This window comes from Apostichopus japonicus, chromosome 2 (assembly GCF_037975245.1).
Source record: "Apostichopus japonicus isolate 1M-3 chromosome 2, ASM3797524v1, whole genome shotgun sequence".
Taxonomy (NCBI): domain Eukaryota; kingdom Metazoa; phylum Echinodermata; class Holothuroidea; order Aspidochirotida; family Stichopodidae; genus Apostichopus; species Apostichopus japonicus.
The window spans coordinates 28,155,780-28,176,671 of record NC_092562.1 but is presented as its reverse complement, the minus strand read 5'-3'; the positions used below and the strand labels follow the sequence as shown (position 1 = coordinate 28,176,671).

At 35.3% G+C, this 20,892-nt stretch overlaps 1 protein-coding gene across 1 annotated transcript in view; it reads left to right on the top strand.

The window, feature by feature from the left end:
* LOC139985156 (alpha-N-acetylgalactosaminide alpha-2,6-sialyltransferase 3-like) overlaps positions 1 to 20,892 on the top strand; it is a 68,734-nt gene that overhangs the window by 30,888 nt on the left and 16,954 nt on the right. The window contains exon 3 of the mRNA XM_071999424.1: positions 10,576 to 10,920. Coding sequence (XP_071855525.1) covers positions 10,576 to 10,920 — 345 coding nt within the window. The remainder of the gene's footprint in view (positions 1 to 10,575; positions 10,921 to 20,892) is intronic.

Here is a 20,892-nt window from a genome sequence, read left to right as displayed (position 1 = left end):
TATGAAACACTGATTAATTATTAAATTAATCTTCAGGTGCAATTCGTTTCTCCCATCCCCTTTTTTTATTATCATTTTATAAATCACATGTAAATAAATTCAAAACAACTTGGAAATTTTTGCAAAATTTTGACAATAATTACTTTACAGTACATCATTATTTAACATGAAATTTTCATTAGGCATGCTAGAAAATTTCTCCATGATTTATCCCGACCGTGTTTTAATAATATGCACAATCGGTGTCGAAAACAGGAACCACTCTACAGTAACTGCTCTACCTTGAAATGCATGTATGCATTGCTGCATATAAGGGACTGTATAGGTTGACTTGCACACTGACTGCACATGTCTAGTATCCTGACCATGTTTTAATAATATTCACAATCGGTGTCGAAATCAGGAACCGCTCTACAGTAACTGCTCTACCTTGAAATGCATGTATGCATTGCTGCATATAAGGGACTGTATAGGTTGACTTGCACACTGACTGCACATGTCTAGTATCCTGACCATGTTTTAATAATATTCACAATCGGTGTCGAAATCAGGAACCGCTCTACAGTAACTGCTCTACCTTGAAATGCATGTATGCATTGCTGCATATAAGGGACTGTATAGGTTGACATGCACACTGACTGCACATGCATCTAGTGTATAGTATGGCTACACTGTTATAATGCCATATGTACCGTACATTCTCTGCACACTCAACTGCTTATATTATATTATGTATGTATACCAGTGCATGTGCACAAATTTATGTGAAATGTATTTTGTGGAAGATAATGATTTGAGGCTTTACGCAAGGTTCATTTTAGTAAAGTCATTTCTGTGTCACAGAAAAAAGTTCAGCTATTCTGAAAAAAAAAAAAAAAAAAATATTGGGAGAGGTATATAAGGAAAAATTTTGGTTTGAAAATGGAAGCCGCTTCACTGATGTGTGAAAGAACGAGAGAGAGTTGATGGTTTGAGGCAGCAAAATACTGTACATAGATAATGTAGTGTTTGGTAACATAGATATATTGAACCTCAACATTAAAAAAACACACAAAAAACTGCAGAAGACATTGAAAATAATAATTATTATTGAGATGATTTTGTCCAAGTATGGACACATATACTGTATTCACGACAAAGTTTGAACGTCCAAATTTCTGTTTGGACAACCATTGCAAAGTCTGCTTGAGGTAGTTGTCGACTAGTCTTCTACATCAAATTCAGATTTCATCGTAACCCCCAGATAGGTAAGATCATTGAATTGATATCACCCTGATCCAATCCTATCCATCTCTATCTGCACATCTCTCCTATAATGTACATATTGGTCATTTTTTGTTATTCCCCACATCTATGGTAAAATCATTAAAATGATATCAACCCTCCAATCGTATTCATTGATCACTTTGGACATAACCAAACTGAATTTAGCCAAACTTACCCATCTCTCCTACAGTGTACATATATTGGTGTTCTATTCACCAAACCTACACATCTCTCCTACAGTGTTATATATTGACCAGTGTTTTATTCACCAAACCTATTCATCTCTCCTACAGTGTACATATTGGTGTTCTATTCACCAAACCTACACATTTACAGTGTAGATATGGTGTTCTATTCACCAAACCTACACATCTCTCCTACTGTGTACATATTGGTAATTTTTTGTTATTTCGCAACTTTTTTTTTTGCGGACAACCAAATTTGCCGTTCAAACCACCAATACCTACAAAGACCTGGTATTCTGACCACAAGCAAATCCTTAAAAATTGGCCCATGTATAGGTGCTGATGGGATACATGGCCAGTGTGACAATGAACTGTGCTACTGCACAACATTAAAATTACCACATACTGTACCCACTGCTAATTGTTATGTAAATTTACAGTAATTGCCCATTGTTCCCTTCCCCCCCTAAATTTAAAAAATATCATAATAATTAGTAAATCATCACCAGTAATGCAGTTTTAATAAGCTGTTGTCAACAGAAGTAACAACATTTTTTCCTACTTTCTTCCATATTGTGTATCTGCTAGCCCTAAGTATAAAATTCTGCATAATAACTTCCCTTTAATTGCCTCAGTTATAGCCCCTCAGTTTAATGATAATTTACTCATTCCTTTATGTATATATGCTTCCCTTTGCTGTCTCGAGCCCCCTCATAATGCAATTTGACGTACGGGGATATCCTGGCACTTTTCATACGGCTGTCAATCTACTCTTGTTGTTTTGAATCTGAAAGAATCAGCTTCTTCGACCGTCTATCCTTTTGACATACAACTAAGAGACACTCAAACACACAGGCTCCCCATATTCTCAACAATATACGAGATGGTTTTTCGGGGCATTGACATCGATGTTTAAGACATATTCGGTCGTTTGTTATCTCCAGGTGTTTGTTTCCCTCGTTAAATTTTCAGTATGCATTTCACACCACCGCACGGCTGGCTGGCTTTTTAATGGTTCGACCTGTAGGGTTCATCAGAAGCACCTATGAGGCAGAACTAATGCCAGTTTATACTGCCGTGTGAGGAGTCGTCGTCCTGGTCGTCGCTTTCAACTCTTTAAATATTACTGCGCTACTGTCATAGTTTGTATATATGTACCTTACTGGCGTGTACTGCGTATATATAAATAATAATAATTTATTCTTATATAGCGCTTTACATCAAAAGAATGATCTCAAGCACTTCACAGAATCGCATAAAATAATACAACTTAAAAAAATATGACAGCTTAAAAATATTACAGTCTAAAAATATTGCATCCTAAGAATTACAGAAATAAATAACGTAATAATAATAATTAAAAACAATAAAATTCAGAAATTAAAGACGAAAGCAATAAAATATGACAGCATACAATAAAACAAAAATACTAAACTATTACAGCCAAAAATAAGCAACAATAAGACTATCAAAACATATAGTATGCTCTCAAAAACATTCAGGGTAATAAACAGCAGGGTTTGTCCAGCGCCAGTTGTTAATGTTAATGTCGGAAAAATTGTAGCAACATTTTAATCATTAAATGTAGAGTCGTATAACCCCTTCTGTGCTTGCTTGTGATAGGTAAAATTGACAAATGTTTAATAGCAAATTAACTGCAAAACAATATATTACTCTCTTACATTTAGTATGGGCTGCCTATATAATTGCCTGTCTCTCACTGCTCTGTGTTTAACAATGTTATTATAAGTTACTGTATTATAAGTTTTAGACCTCAAGAGGGAAGTAGATCTCTAGTCTTGCAAATTCCTTTGTCGTTATTTTATCTGTTTAAACTGGTGGAGGAATTAATTTGATTGCCGGATTTATTGAGCGGTAGAATATTTTTTACTGGTACAACAACAAAGTTAACTTGCAGACTCAATTTATATCCTACTTGCTGACTTGAACCTACAATACCCTCCCCCCTTGCCATTTATCCCACCACCATCCCCCCCCCCAAAAAAAAAATATATATATTACTAGACATACCAAAATTGGTCACTCAAACTTTTAGCAATAACTCAGTTTTTTCAAAAAAATTATAATTAAGAGGCCTTAAATTTCTGTTGTTGCCACTTGCTGACTTGAACCTACAATGCCCTCCCCCCTTGCCATTTCCCACACACCCATCCCCATCCCCCCCACAAAAAAATATTACTAGACATACCAAAATTGGTCACTCAAACTTTTTAGCAATAACTCAGTTTTATCAAAACAATTATAATAGAGAGACCTTAAATGTTTGTTGAACATTGCTACTTTGAGTCTGAGAGCTTTATGTTATACTCTCTCAGAGTCTATACAGGTATATCCTGTAGCATCTGGGTGTCATCGTTTAGTTAGGTACATTAGAATTTCCTCCACCTGGGGTAGAATTCCTGTAGTTTGCAGAAACCTTAGAAAGCAACCTTTTTACAGCAATCCTGGTAAAAATGTGGAGATGATATGGCTGACCTTTCAGTCACAGCTAAATGCAACCTTTACCTCAGTTATTCCACCTAGGTATTTACCAGTCTAAGGAAATTTCAGCTATTTCAAAACATTGGCGATGAACTATTCAAAACTGTGACGGTAAATGTGAGGACACAGTATATTCTACATAAAAAAAAAACTACTGCAATAGGATAGAATGTGTAAGGGTCCCTGGTAGTGTACAGTACATAAATGCATGCAGGGATATGCACTGCACTGCGGTATGTGTACCTACTACCTGTACCCAAATCAACACAATTAAATATTGACCTGTAAAATTACAGCTGTGTTTGGCCGATACGGGAGGCATGTCACCAATTGTTTGGCAAGACACTTGTATCGCGTCTGTAGGTGTTAAAATTCGTCCAATGTACATAGAGGCACCAATTTAGGTATAACTAATAAAACTCTGAAGCATATATATATACATACATCATAGTCAACTAGAGTATTATAGAGGCACCTATGTAGGTATAACTAATAAAACTCTGAAGCATATCTGTGCATAAATCATAGTCAACTAGAGTATTATAGAGGCACCTATGTAGGTATAACTAATAAAACTCTGAAGCATATTTGTGCATACATTATTGTCGACTAGAGAATGATAGAGGCACACACAACTACATTGTCAACAAAATTGCTTCTCAGCTATCAGGTTTCCTTTAACTGTGTTTGGTCATAAAAAATGTCAGCGCTCAACTGGAGACAAAGTGATGCATACTCATAACAAGTAAATTGGCTTAAAGCATGGAGCTATAAACTGGTTTATAGCTCCATGCTTAAACACATACTGTACATGTACAGATTGAGGAGAAGTAGCCATTGCTATCAAAACTAGTCGTTGAAATCTATGGTTCCTGCTAACTTGATCTATTTGGATCTCATAGGACACATTCACACATTAACTGTATTTATTTGCTTTGGGTTGTACAGTAAATGTTTAACATCATGAAAAAGAACTCTGTAAAATATTGACATTTAAGTAGAAACGTACAGTATACACCTCAATGGTAGCAAGAGATCTCTGGCAACGCTTTACATTATCAGCTGTTCAGCAGACAATTGATGTTAAAAGAAGGACAATGTGATTTTAACCTCTGCGTATTAATCTACATCCGGACTGACCTAGTGCTTGGTATCCGGGGAAGTACCCATAATCCTGATCAACCAGTGTTTTCAATCCCTGTTCATCATTCTGAGACCTGTTTGTGTTGTTTTGTCTCTAGGTAGACTGACATTAGTGTTTAACATATTAAAGAATGCACCCTCAATATTACCTTAATGCCTTTCCTGTTAAGGTCAATATTTGATATTGCAAGCCAAGCTGAATTATCATGGGCAAGGTTCTAACATCAGGAATGTATGCAGTCAGGTGAAAATGTCAAAAACATTAGCTCATCCTTCCTCAATCTTTTGTTACAATAATATCTTGTTTAAAGTCTATATGGTTGGAGGAATGTGATAGGTTATTTTGATGGGCTTCTGTTGTTGCTTCTGTGTGCATGGTTGCTACTGTAGCTGTTGCAAATAGTATCCTGATGGATTTGTGTGTTGGGCAGTCTAAAGTGACTGGCATTGAAAACTTCCATTTACATGTAGCTGAACCTGCTGCGTGAAATATATGTTCCGTTTGTCTCACATTTGCAATTACTTTTGTAAACCTGTATGTCCACATGCAATTCTCTGCAGCTACACATGTAGCTGCAGCACATGTGCACGGTATGCTGTAGGTTTGATATTAAGTCCCGGAGGGCATTATACATCTCTGCATGTACAGTACAGTATGAAGGGTAAGAATATTTTCATGATGTGCCCTGGAGAACAATTGAATTCAATGATAAATATTTACTATAGTTTTAAAGTAAGGAATCTCTAACCATGCAGACAGCTGGGTGAACAGGTATGATACTTTAATACAATAAAACTAGGAATGAATGTAAATCATCCATGTTTTAATACCAAGTGTGGCTGACTTAGAAATTAACAAACAATAATTATACTGTAAATTTACTCTTTTCATTTTCTGCTATAATTGTTGGTTTGAAAATAAATTACAAACTTAATTGTGTGTGCAGGTTCAGTGTGGTGAAAGGGTTTCAAAGCTTCATCAACGCATTTCTGTAAACAGATTCAAACGCCAGTTTAAGTTAAAATCACTAAGCGACATTCTACCCACTTTGCATTCTTCCCCCACACCTCCCACAATTACCCCCCACTTTTTGTGATATAAATGTATGCAAATTTTGATGAATACATTAATAAAAGCATAACGAGATGCACACATACAGTACGTACATGTATGTGCAAAGTTTAGCAACCTGCAGTTCAGTTAAGCCTATAGTACAGTAGATTCCCACAGGATTCTCAACAATAACAGGATTGGTGACCAAGTGTAGGTGTGAAGAAGTACAACAAATGTAATATGCAGCACTGGGATTTTTTTTTATATATGGCATATATGCACAGTACTGATTAGGCCTAGATGTTTATAAACATCTGCGCATAATGGATGTATGTACCTCTCATTACAGCCTGTCAGTAGCAGTATGCAAAGTCTGTTGGACGTACTTTAGGTAACTCTAGGATATATCACTATGGGTAACTCTAGGATGGATCGCTATTGGTAACTCTGGGATGTTTCACCATGGGTAGCTCTAAGATGTATCGCTATAGGCAACTCTGGGATTTATCGCTATGGATAACTCTGGGATATATATAGGTAACTCTAGAATGTATCACTGTAGCCAACTCTGGGATGTATCGCCATGGGTAACTCTAAGATGTATGGCTATATAGACAACTCTGGGATGTATCGCTAGGGGTAACTCTGGGATATATAGGTAACTCTAGGATGTATCACTTTAGCCAACTCTGGGATGTATCGCCATGGGTAACTCTAAGATGTATTGCTATAGACAACTCTGGGATGTATCGCTAGGGGTAACTCTGGGATGTATAGATAACTCTAGGATGTATCGCTATTGGCAACTCAGAGATGTATAGGTAACTCTAGGATGTATCTCTGTAGGTAACTCTATCTATAGATGTATCGCTATTGGCAACTCTGGGATGTATTGCAGAAATTGTAATCAAGAAATTAATAAGTCTTTATATCCCGGCAGCACTTGATATTTCTCAGAATGCCTGTTCTGAGCAGGAGCTATTAATATACATACTGCAGAACATTAGATACCTGCAGTATACTGTAGGCCTATGCTGTACAGTATGTCCTATGAACAACAACTCCCATGAGATTAACATATAATGTATGGGAAGTCCTGAAATTAATGCTAAGAGCTAGCATCTCAAATTATACTCCTCGCATTCTACATTGAAGGGGACTCTTCAGATTGGTTTCCATGACGACTCTCATGAGCAAAATGCTAGACACTTGATTGTTGAAGAATTGAAAAGTAAAACTTGATTCCCATTGTGAATCAGAGCAGCAACAATTAATTACAGGGTTGTTTCTCTCAATTTTCATAAATGATTGTCGAAATGAAATAAATTAGCCATGTATGCACACACAGGCACAGGCACACATATGATATGAATATGAACGTAACTTTGACTTGATTGCACTACAGTACAGCCTACATCCTCAATCAAAGGCCTGGTTGTGTGTGAACATGATTTCATCATCATTTGTAAGGAAGAATTTACTTCGCTCCTCGCTTACCTGTCTTCCCACAACCTTAGCACCCTCATCATCACTTGTAAGGAAGATTGCAGAGGTTAAGCTATATGCCCTGTAAGCATCCTAGTGTGAAACAGTCAGATAATCTAGCTACCACCCTCATATCCAAGAGAGTTAACCATGTCTTTGTGTTCAGATTTTCTTTTCCCAACGTTTAATGTGGAATAGTCATCAAATCTTGCCATTTTTACCAGAATATGTGTAACAAAGAGCCCTCGACCCTGAAAGGTCACCTCAATCATTGAAGGTCATATTCCAGCACATTTCCAGCCTAGTTCAGATTTCCTTTCTATTGAAAGATCTGAACATATTATAAGTTTCCTATGGTAGATACATACCTTCACGTGTTTGCACAGTGTGTGGGCTCCATGGGACTCTTTAGCTGTATGTTTCACTTTAGAAATAACATTATTAGTCTCCATATTCTTTCAGGTACACTCCTTCAGTACCCTTAACTAATACCTTCCTCCCTCCCTCCCTCAACACCTCCCAGGCTGGGTTTATATAGTTTACTGCGCTCCTCGCTTACCTGTCTCCCCAAAATCCTTAAAGAGTGTTCCTTTGTTACAACTGTTGAAGCTCACCACACTGGAGCTTAGGAGGTTACGTGGGGACTTGATTCAGGTTTTCAAGATTGTGTATGGTTTTGACAATTTATCCTTCACTGACTTTTTCATGTTTGCTATTAGCAAATTTAAAATTAATCAAAATTATTAAATAGTAGTTGTACCAGAGGTCATTGTCTTAAACTCCAAAAGTCACTAAGTAGGATTAATAATCGGCATAACTTTTTTTCTAATAGGGGTTGTGAAAGAGTGGAACCGTTTGACTGAGAAAGTTTTACTTGCAAGTAGTGTGAATGGGTTTAAGAATGCTTTGGACAAGCACTTTAAGCATTGTAATCGGGTCTGAGTGTTTGTGTCTTCAGTTTTTTTCTCTCTTATAGGGTCCTTGATTGGGACTAGAGTGTTCCTCCTGATCCTTTTTTTCTACAAAACTAACCTTAGCACTCTCGTTCTACCATGCCTAAAGAATGCTCTGTTGTTCGTTTTTCGTCTGGAATACTTTAAACTTACTTTGTTTGGAAAACCTTCAGCAATTATTTCAACATGTTCAAATTTAGGGCGCTTACCTTATGATGACTTTACACAGAATGCAATGTACTTTGCACTGAAAAATGCTTAATTGTTAAATCATCCAAACCTGTGTTCTACTTATGAAAGGAAAAGGGAGAAGGAATTAAAATAGTCTATAGAGTTATTAAGATAGTATAAAGATTTGGAAGTTTGATTGCTGCATTTTGCTGATTGATACCATGTATCATCATGATACAGTATATATGTGTGAATTGTATAGTTGAGAAGATCTAGCCAATTATGCAGTAGTAAATCTGGCCACTCAACTAAGGAAGCACAGCAGTTTCAAAATATTGCAACACATAATTTATGTTCAAGTAATGGTTTATCACACTTGACATACTCGAAACTGACATGTGATAAATCTCCTATGAACTTAAATTAAGCCCTTCAGAGTATAATATGCCTGTTTGGCAGTGAGAGAAATCGTTTTTTATCCATATTGGAGTTTAGAGATACATAGTTAACACTGATCAATGTTGGAATAGAAATTTAACAAGTGACTAATATTCTTTACATATAAGTTGTGACTTTACTACTGTATGTTTTCATTGATGTGCCTGCAACAGGTCTATATAATGCAGGCTCTGGCAGATTTGATTTAGCTGGTTGATTTTATTCCCTGCACTACTTTTAAACGTTTTTACGTACTTATTAAAAAAGTAACAGCCTTGCTGTATAGAATAAACAACAAAGCCGCTTAGTTAAAAAAATATGTATTCAATACGTTATTATGCACATCTGTGGCAAATTATGGTAGCATCTATATCACCTTAAGTTTGCAGTATATTCCAGACTAGCAATTCATTGCTTCGCTACTAAGAGTTTCGTGGACAGATCCGCTTGTCAAGCGATGATACACTAGTGCAATGCAAGACATCATACACCTATATATATATATATATATATATATATATATATATATATATATATAGGATAACAGTAAAACTGTTAAACAACTATGCTGCATTTAGATAAAGGCTTGATCTCGAGTGAGGTACAATAATTAGGTAAGTGATTGGAGGTAAAACAGCCAATGTTTGGTTTATGCAGAGCTTTCGAGCAAAACTAGCTCTTCTTCAGTGCATGATCACCGAAAGTGACAAGGATATATATGTATATATTGAAAATCTACAGTTTAATATATATATTCACAGTGGTATTAGCTTCTAATGTTCCTTTGGTTATACATGATTGATATGATGATGAAGTTCTAGTAATCACAGGTAGCCTTTCACAGAAGATCCCTCACTGCAGCAAACACTGTCGTGTTCAGAGAATGTGCCGGAATGTATTAAAAGGGGATTCCCAGTGTTATAATCTTAGTAGCGTTCTAGGTCTTGTGATCATGCACGTACAACATAACTTTTTACATTTGGCTATGTATATATATCAGAACCTTGTCTCTCTCAATCGCCTCCTTTTTTGTGTCCGTAGAAGATAAACTAAGCAGTAGCATTAGAGATTTACTTACTGGTAACATTTCTTGTACTCTGCCCCACCCCCAATGCCACCCCACCCAATCCCCACCCCCACCCCAAATGACCCTTCGTGTGGGACATCACCCTCTACTTCCTGGATCTATCCATTAGAAACCAAAGGAACTATATCGATTAAACAGAGATTGTAGAAGTTGAGAAATTTCAAAATCCAGCTTTTTAGATTTCATCTCTTTACCTGTATACATGTGAATTACATATTTTTTCATCCTTTATTTTGGGCACACATGTATGCATCTACATCTGATCCATGTTTTTTCTTTTCTCTCCGGCAGGCATTTATGCGGAATTTCGCCTTCCTGATTCTTTACAGCTCTCTGGGAGTATGTTTCTTCGTATTTTTTATGGAACTGAACACTGTGAAAGAAAATTATCCAAAGAGTGCTTTAAAGAGACTCGTGGAACAACAGAATAAACCGGAAGTGACTAATGCCAGTAGGACTATAGGAAGAAATTTAAGTATTCATGAAAATAGAACTCACCTTTTAAATAGCAGTCAAGTAGGTAATATCAAATTATTAAATGCCACAACGGTGGCAACTGCCACTATTAGTCTTTCTCCTGCCTATGAACCAAAGAACTGGAAAAAGGATGGATACTTTTCTGTTCGATCAAATGAGGTAAGTCTATCCATATTTTTTTTAAGATAATTTTTCTATTTTTCTCAACATATTAATAAAGGGAATACTATCTGCAAGATGGTCAAGGGTGAGAGAGAGAGATAGGACCAGAATTTAAAAACAAAAATGGAAATTACAACCCTATAAGCTGATATAAAATATCATATCATATGTTTTCACCCTATAGTATTAAACTAAACTCTTATTTAAACTAAGATAATTCTCCATACCGAGTAGGTGGTATACTTTTAGTAAACAAAACAAACCCAAATTTAAGAAAATCGATCAGTGTATTGTGAATAGCGAAATTATACAGATTTGACTATAAGCTGTGCAATGAAAGCTAAATATGCACAGAATTTCCTTTCAATTAAAGATGAGTATTTAGGTGTTTTCGATATCACAGGGTTTTGCCATATTTAGTTACCTTGACAACCTGTGTGATGTCATATCAAAGTACATAAAGGCATCCTGTACGTTGTTCTCGATAAATTGTCCCCTCTTGAGGGAAGGACAAAGTGATTTTTTTTTTCACTACCTGAGCACCACGTTCTACCGTGTCTAGAATGTCCTGGCAACCTTTAAACACTGTTCGCCCTCTATGACCGGCCCCTCCGTTCATTACCCTTCCTTCTCATTCTACCATTCTTGTTACTGTCTTGTTGCACCTTTTACCTTTTTTGCCTTCAACCTTCTACCCACCCCCTCCCGATAAACACTCCTTCGTGTACCAGTAAGTACTGATGGCTGATGGTTGTTTTAACATTTTTCCTTAAATTTATTATGATCCCTTGCACTCTTTTTCTTTATGTTTTATGATAAGAGTTATGTTCAGGCATATCTGGTTATGGAAGCCCATTTCCTGTATCTAGGTGAAATATGTTTGGATTTGGGAAATTTGTCACATTTCCTCACTTCTGCGTGTATCTAGTTGTAATTGTTGTAAGGTTACACTGGAATGTGCATGTTATATTACAGTGGATGAAGTGAAAGGTTTATAACAACTGTCATGAGTAATTGGCTATCATTAATTGACTTTTGTTTTTTGCGGTTGTGAGCCTATATATAGAAAACATGTCTGATATACATAGTGCAGTATGTATTTCAAAAACATATAAAAAAATATATATGACTTTTTTATGATATATGATTTATGATATGTCACTTTTTTTCTGTAGAGTTGATATTTCTACTTCTGCACTGATACAGTAAAAAAGCCCAGACTTAAATTTCATAATCATATCTTTGTGACACTGATATCCCATTTTCGATCTCACAACAACTTGTTGTCAGAATGCTCTATTAGCTGGGTTTTGCCAACTTGATCAGTTAAGTTCTGTTAAGGTCATAGGTCGTGTGACTGCTTTTGAAATAATTCACTGTGGTAGATGCATAGCCCTTGTTGGTCATGCACGCGATCCTACTTTACGCCTCAAGCGCTGAGAAATCGTGCCAAACCCCACAGCAGTGGTGTAAATTACTTTTATCATCAATTTTAGGTGTAATTTACTCTAGAACATATGAGTATACATGCACACATGATGCAAAGAGTACATCTCATATGTGACAGTTTGGAAACTATGAACTGCAAAATGTTTTTTTGGTAATAGGCCATATTCGGTATCTATGCATGATGATGCAAATTGTCATGTGAACTATAATCTGATTCCCTATATTGTTGATAATAGTGTTCATTCAAACCTCAACTGCAAAAGCCTAAGGTCATGTGACTGTGTGACTGTGGAAATTTAAAGCTTCTAAACCTGTATGCACTGTCAACATGCTGCTGTAGAGCTGATCATGTGACATTTTCAAGTGTGTATTTTTTAAGTTGATCCGGTTTGTGCAGCCCTTTGTTAAATAGTGTTAGCGACGGAAAAGTTCATACAAAGTATACATACAGTATATATTCAAAGTACACACAAAGGGCAAACAGTCTTGAATGGTAGCATTCAAAGAAAGACAAAAGTCAGATAAGGACTGCATACTAGCTTGGAGGTTATATAATCAACACTAGTATGATTGAGGATCATGGTGACAGTAACAGTACATGGGAGTGCAAAGGGGAATTGAGGAGGAGAGGGGGAGGAAACTGTTAATACGTTAAGTATTTATCACATATAATACATGTAAAACGCAATAGGAAAACTTAACAATTTTGGACTTTTTTGTTCTTTTTTTCCTGTATACTATGTATAGGCTGCACAGTAACTATATGTACAGTATATACAGGCAGCACAGTGACTATGTGTATAGTATGTACAGGTAGCATAGCTGGCTATATGTACATTATATACAGGCGGCACAGTGACTATACATACAGTATAGACAGGCTGCACAGTGACTATGTGTACAGTTTAATACAGGCTGCACAGTGACTATATGTACAGAATAAACACGCAGCACAGTGACTATGTGTACAGTATACAGGCTGCACATGTGTTCCAGCATGATGAATCAGGAAATTGTCAGCGACTGGCAATTTACTATCTAGAACAGCATTTACTCAAATTGAATCAAAATCTTAAGTGCATCGTGCTCTACATTTCAAGAAGCTGGAATATTATCTTTGTGTACATGTAGCCTACACACTGGTGGTGTTTAAATTTATGACAATAGTACCAGTACACATAATCATATGTACACAGTGCAGGCCATACTATATGCAATGTTGGATATACAGTATATACAGTACTGTACAGGCCTCTAGCTTGTTGCACACATTGTTTCTTCATACATAGCATAGCTACTGTATATGGTGGCTACCACTGCCAGAGGGTTTTACAAAAGTGTTTCATATTGTCATTTCAAATTATCATAAGTCTAAATACAGATGCAGACAGTTGGGACAATTTCCTAATACTAATACCTCTCTAAACTGTACTCCAATATCATGCTCTCAAAACACTGGTGTTGACAGTACAAACAGTTCCTAACCTTGATCTGATAGAAACATGATATTCATACTGCTGGTACTGACGATACGAGTGCTCTGAAGCGGGACATGACACTACAGTATAGGAAAAAATTATATCCAACTGGGTGATAGATGTTATCTGTGATCTGTATGTTGATTTTTTGTTTTGTTTTTATCTTTAATGATCAATTTTACGACCATTTAGCAAGACTTGATCTTTTGATTGTTTTTTTCCTAAATGTTTACTTCTTTTAAAATGTCTCCTATACATTACATGTATGCACTCCGACCATGCAGTTAGTAAAGTAACGTTTTTTATGTTTTGGTATAAATTTAGCAATAGCTTTGGATTTTTTAGGAGAGTCCACCAAGCTCAAGAAGGGTGTTGGTTTAGCACTGGTTTACTTACTATATCCAACTCTAGGAAACAGTTTATCTGTTATCTATAATTAGCTACCTAAATTGTGATTGGTGGAGACTACATATTCTGTTAGACCATGAAAGTCTCGATTTAAAGGGAAAGTCTGTTGGATGAAGTTGACTGCTTAGCAAACTTGCTGAACACTTTCTGAATCTTTCTCAACAAATACCAAATCCTCATAGCGTTTGTACGGTCACGAAGATATGACTATTTGTCCAATTTTGTGATATTTTGAGAATGTATCTGGCAACAGCAGAATGATGTCATCAGGGCAATACGGCTGAAAATGAGATCTGAATAGAAGTAGTTCGAATTAAAGGAGTCTGGTAGTCTGGATAAAGGATTCCCAAGAGCTTGTAGAAATCCATTTTGTATATATTCTCTGAAATTAATATTTATAATATCATCAGAAGTATACAGTAGCAAATAAATGTGAGAAATCTTTCCATCATCAGTTTCTTTATCAGGTTAGGGTTACTCACTGTATCGCAAGTTTCTTGGAACAATGCAGTCCATATAAGCCCATTAAGAAAACATAATTAATGGTTAATTCATATCAAGGGTATGTATACATGTTTTGACATGGATCATAGCATACGGCTTATTCAATTTTCAATATTGACAATAACCATCAATAAACATAAGTGGCCATGAACCGCAAATTGCCTTGTTGATCTTACCTTATCGGTCTTAACTCTTTATTAATACTGTCAGTATATAGTTTCCTATAGTAGGCTTGATGTATGAGAGAGATTTCTAGTTGTAATATTTAGTGTATATATGTATACATATATAAAAAGTTGTTTGATTGGTGTCTATCTTGGCGCAGAGTGCTCTATGTCTGGTGGACAGAGCGAAGTATAGATGAGAATTAGTTGAGAATTAGTGGAACAATTAGTGGAATTAGTGGAATCAGAGAATTAGTGGAACACTAGTACTGTAGTTGTTCAACTACAACTACTAGTGTTCCACTAGTCTCTACTTATCCTCACACATACATTCTCACCTGTAATATATTTTATTAAATATTAAAAATAAATGTTAAATATATCTTAGTAATATTATATACCACCAATTCTGTAGTTAAATAGTAATTTATAAACAGTGTTTTGTATGCACTAAGTCTTCATTTAAGATACAGTACATTCCTAAACTGTGTTTTGTATGTATCTATGGCTGCAGTATAGTTAATTCTTCCTCTTCACCGCTGACTGCCAATTTCATGAATAATGATGTAATTGAACACTGCTCTATACTAGAGATTTTTATTGCATCTAATGGAAATACTGTAAGGAAGAGGCTCAATGCCTTGCTGTGAACAGGTTCTTGAACACGCAGTACTTACTACAGTCCTGCACATGGATACGGAGGCCCTTTGGACATTGCACATGGATACGGAGGCCCTTTGGACATTTCACATGGATACGGAGGCCCTTTGGACATTTCACATGGAATCGGAGGCCCTTTGGACATTCAGTCATCGCTGAGCTAGAATCCCCTCATCATTTTCTTCTTCGTTAGTTTACTCTCACATTCATGTCACAAGTGCTTGTCATTATTCATGTTATACGAAGAAGAGTCGTATGAATTCATTCTTGTTCAACCCATGTGAAAATTATCAAAACTCTCAATGATTGGTTTCAATATCAGCGATGAATTTCCCCTCAAGGACTCCAAAACCTCTTTTTCTGTCTGTTGTGTGTTTTATCCAGAAAAATGTGAAACCAAAAAAAAAAAAAAAGAGTAGACATAGAATAAAAAGAAAACACTGCAAAAAATATCAAGGTTATATACTGTATATTAATATAGCTTACTTGAATATATTGTAGAAAGGTTATCTTGGATTACAATAATTGTAAATCAGCCTAAATTGCCCTGAAGACATTCATTCATTCATTCATTCATTCATTCATTCATTCATTCATTCATTCATTCTGCTAGCTGTTAATTGCCAGATGCAAAATTTATTTCAAAATGTCGCACAATTTGCTTAATTCAAATCTTTGGGATAAGAAACCTGTACAAGAATGTGGTTTAATGCTGCTCATAGATGCAGAAAATTATCAGCAATTTTGCTGAGCAATCAATTTCAACAAGCTGGAATATCTTTGAAGAAGAGAAAAGAAGATGGGTGCAGGGAGAAATATTCAGGTTACTTTTACAGTATTTCCTGAATTTATATATCGGAGAAGAGGATCTTTGATGAGTAATAAACCATGCCCTGATGACATCATTCTTCTGAAATGATGCTTTAATTTTACAAAATGTCAAAAAAAGTTAAAACTTCATATCTTTGAGATATATATATGCCAAAATGCTATGAGGGATTGGTTTTTGCCTACAGATGCAGAAAATTTTCAGCATGCAATTTTGCTATTTATATAAATTAACAACTTAGTTCAGTCAGCAGAATATCCACTTTAAAAGGAGGAAAAAAATACAGGGGAAAAAATATCAAGGTTATTCATACCTGTAGTCCTTAATTGGTATATTTAGAAAAATGTAAAAAAATCAATAAATAGAGTAGACAAAGAAGAAGAAAGAGAAGAAAAATTAAAAACAGGAAATATTATCAAAATTATCAATATTATATACTTTATATTCATACAATACTTTATGTATTATAAAAAAAAAATATGAAATATCAAAAAATGTGAAAAAGTCATATTTACAATATATATATATATGCAAAAATTCTATGAGGATTTGGATTTTTCGCACAGATACAGACAATTTTCAGCATGCTATTTTGCTATTAACATAAGGCAGATTTCACAATCAGATGGTCCAAAAGCTCCCACAGATGTACATACCAATTATTTAAGCAACACCTATTTGTGGGAGTTGAGTCCGCCCATTTTTGTACAAAAGAAACTTTCATCATTAATTTTCAAAGAAAAAATTTGAACAAAATAAAAAATATTATCTTTTTGATTTCAAATGCATACATGTGTTAGTCAAATTAATGAAAAAGACTTGTAATTATTAAGAACACACAGCAGTACTTTGTACTGTACTTCAAACTGACTATGCTGGTTTGGACCATCAAACTGTGAAATCTGCAATAAGCAATCAACTTAATTCAGCCTCAAAAATATCCGTTTAAAAAGAGAAGAAAAATATCCGGAAGAAATATGAAGGAAATGAAACAGTCCTTAATTGGTATTCCCAGAATAGGATCTTTGATGCAGCCACGGTACATGGTAATAACTCTATCTTGGTAAACAAGGCCTGTACGGTCTGTACCTACAGTATAAACAAACCTTGATTTTGGATTGATTAATATGAATTATGAGGTTTTCTCTAATTGAGCTGCTCTATACAATCAGTGTTAATGGTACGTTGTCTTATGAGTTCCTGTCAATCATCCACGACTCTGACTGAATGCCTGATTCCTCTCGTTAATTGTTCGCATTTGAGAATTATGCAAGGAGGATCAGAATCACGTTCCCCCCACCCCCCCTCCCCCACGGATAGTTAATAAAGCTGCATGACCCCGGATACGTCCACATTGGGATGCAAGGTGCATGGGATCAACAACAAATGAATGAACATTATGCAGTCAGGTAGCTGAGGACGCGATGATTGTTTATAATTCACCGTGAGGGTGCGATGCATCCACACTACCAGGATCTTGATAACCCTTACAGCATCAGATCCTGATCTTGCATTCTCAAATGTGAGCAAGGCCCAAAATCCGATATATATTTAAATATTCTTTCCCTCAGTGCACCGCGTACAGTCATTTGTTTTATTGGTTAATTCCATCCAAGTACTAAGTACATAAATCTTTTCTCTTAGCTATTTTTAGCTGATAAAAGCAATACCGGAGCTGCATGAACATTGTATATAGAAATCATCAAATTTAATCTGATTGAGGTGATGAGATTTGCTGTGAAAACCTGGTAGTAAGCCCCATCAGTATATTAAAAAATGAGGAACATGAATGACAACTAGCTTTGATCTTATAGATCTGCAGTATATATAGCTCTATAGAGAGAGAAGTCAACAGGATTTGGTTGGATTTCTCAAACGTTGTTTTCAGTCCTAGTTCATGTGAAGTAACTTGAATTTTCATGTTGTATTATTACTATATGCTGCTACAACCAAATGTGATTTAATAGGCATCAGTTTTGCTGTTATGAAACCTTAAGTAGCTGGCTGTAATCTTTGTTTTTAAATACATTTAAATTGCCAAAATTTTCCTCAGTGTTCTTTAGTGCATTATATTCCAAACACAGATATATACAATAATCATATTTTCCTCATGCTTTACAGTTCTCTCTATTAATGTGATACATCAAAACTGCAGTCAAATTTGAAGAAAACAATTCCTATCTAGAGTATTTTGATAGCTCTAGCTATTTTAACATCTTTGTAAGGTGAACCAAATACTGTAGTTTGACAATCATCCCCCCACCCCCCTGCAGTCACATATGTGGCTCACATTTTCTGTCAGATGTCCAGAAACCCTTGATAGGTTTGTATATTGTTATTGTTGTTGTCATTATATTGTGTAGTCTAGTGTGAATCCCACTTCAGTCGATCTTGTTGTTCTTGATTTGAGACTAGCTAACTTAAAATACTGTTACTTAAATTATAATAATATTTTTCTAATAATTACAGCTGGGCAGTATGGATGGTTACATTACACATGTAGTATGTTGTTCATATTAGCTGTTAAGTAACAATTGATACATATGATACAGTTTGATTTAAAATACTGTTACTTAAATGATAAAATTCTTACAGTATTCTTATTCGGTACGATTTAAAGTCAGTGGGTGAGTTATATGAATATTTAATTCAGAAATTTGGTTGATTTTAAAAATTTGCAGGTTTTTCAGAGCTAACACATTTCTTAAATCTGCCAGATTATTAATTGTATAGTTATTTATGACTTTGAGATGACATCTTAATTGTTTTTATCTCAATCAATGGAAAATTGGAATTCAACAGGACAATTTTGAGTCTTATGTTGTAGATCATTAAATTAATTGTTAACAGTGTAATCTGCATTTCTGTATTGTAAACATGTAAAATCATCAATCAAAGTGGCTGGACTTCTTAGTTTAATAGCAGATCCTCAGAAGTCACATAAAGGTCAATTAATGGAGAGATGTAAGACCTGCTATATACAGGCTTAAGTATTAAACATGTTAACTACTGTAAAATGATCATCAATCAAAGTGGCTGCACTTCTTAGTTTAGCAGATCCTCAGAAGTCACACAAAGGTCAATTAATGGAAATATGTTAGCCCTGCCTGCTAAAATAAGTATTAAACATGTTAATTACAATGTAAAATTGCAAATTATAATATGTTTATTAATCAACTAACATTAACTATTAAGCCAGGACTGCTCAAGGAGCCAATTTCTTGTCATGAACAATTTAACCTTGGAGTTTGATTTGCAAAACTTAGAACATGATTTAATTTGGTGAATATCTTGAAAACCAGAATAACTATATAGATGAAAAGATACTTCCAATTAACACTTAAATGTGATTTCATTTTCACTATTGTCCATCAATACCATAATTCTGCCGGTCTTAAAGGCTTTGAAAATAATCCTTCTTTATTAAGGTACAAGCCCCCCCTCCTCCTCCCCTCCCCCTCATACAGTACCAATAATGCTAAGTGACTTTTAAATCTTGTAGTGTCAGTTCATCTTTGTATGTGTAATGCATAGACACTTGTTTACCATATACTCATACGACCCCCCCCCCTGCCCCCATTAGATGCAAGATTCAAGCTTGCATCCACATTTGTCTGTGTCAGCTTTCACAAACAGGATTCTCATCAGAATAATTGTATACAAACATCAATTCTACAGGGTATGGTTCTGGTAGAGTTGTAACACATTAATCCTACTGTATGATTTTAATATAGTGATGAAAATTTAATTGAGTTTAATTTGGAGATTAATGAAGCCATCACATACTGCTTTCAATTTTAGCAACTGGCATTTAATTATGAAAATTATAATTCTCTAAACATAGAAAGCATTTATAAGCTTATTGACAAAGCATACATTTTCATATTTATTCCAGTTGCTAAAATTGTCATCTCTCCTAGACTCCTTTATTGTACTTTATACTGGTCGTTTGTTAGTCATAGTTTGCCACAATTTTCCAGCCCTCATGCAAATTTGCCGTTTGGACGACCAAACAGTAAGGCCTGGATATTGTCCCAGCTATAAACTGGAAAAAGAATCTGTGAAATTTTTGTCATCACACCATTTAGCTCAACAGAGAAGTATTAATAACAGCCACATACAGTGTGTTTATGTTAATTATGATTATATGTCATTTAGATCAATTGTAATATGCTGTATGCTGTATGTATATTATGGCCAAATTTAACTACAAGATCTGTTATACTGCTGTATAGTGAGAATGCAATCTAACTTACAGGGCAAACCTTGTCTCATTTACATATGTGTGTGGGTGAAAAGGTGCCTTTAAAGGTTGTCAGTATACAGTAGGCCCCAAATTATAGCACGCTATCATTGCTAGAAGTTTTCAAGAAGTACTTTCCAGGTCTTTACTCTCCAAATTGTTCTCCGACATTTTTAAGGAACACACAAGATGACTGAATGTCCCAGTGAGGGAAATTTCCTTGAAGGTTGTAAT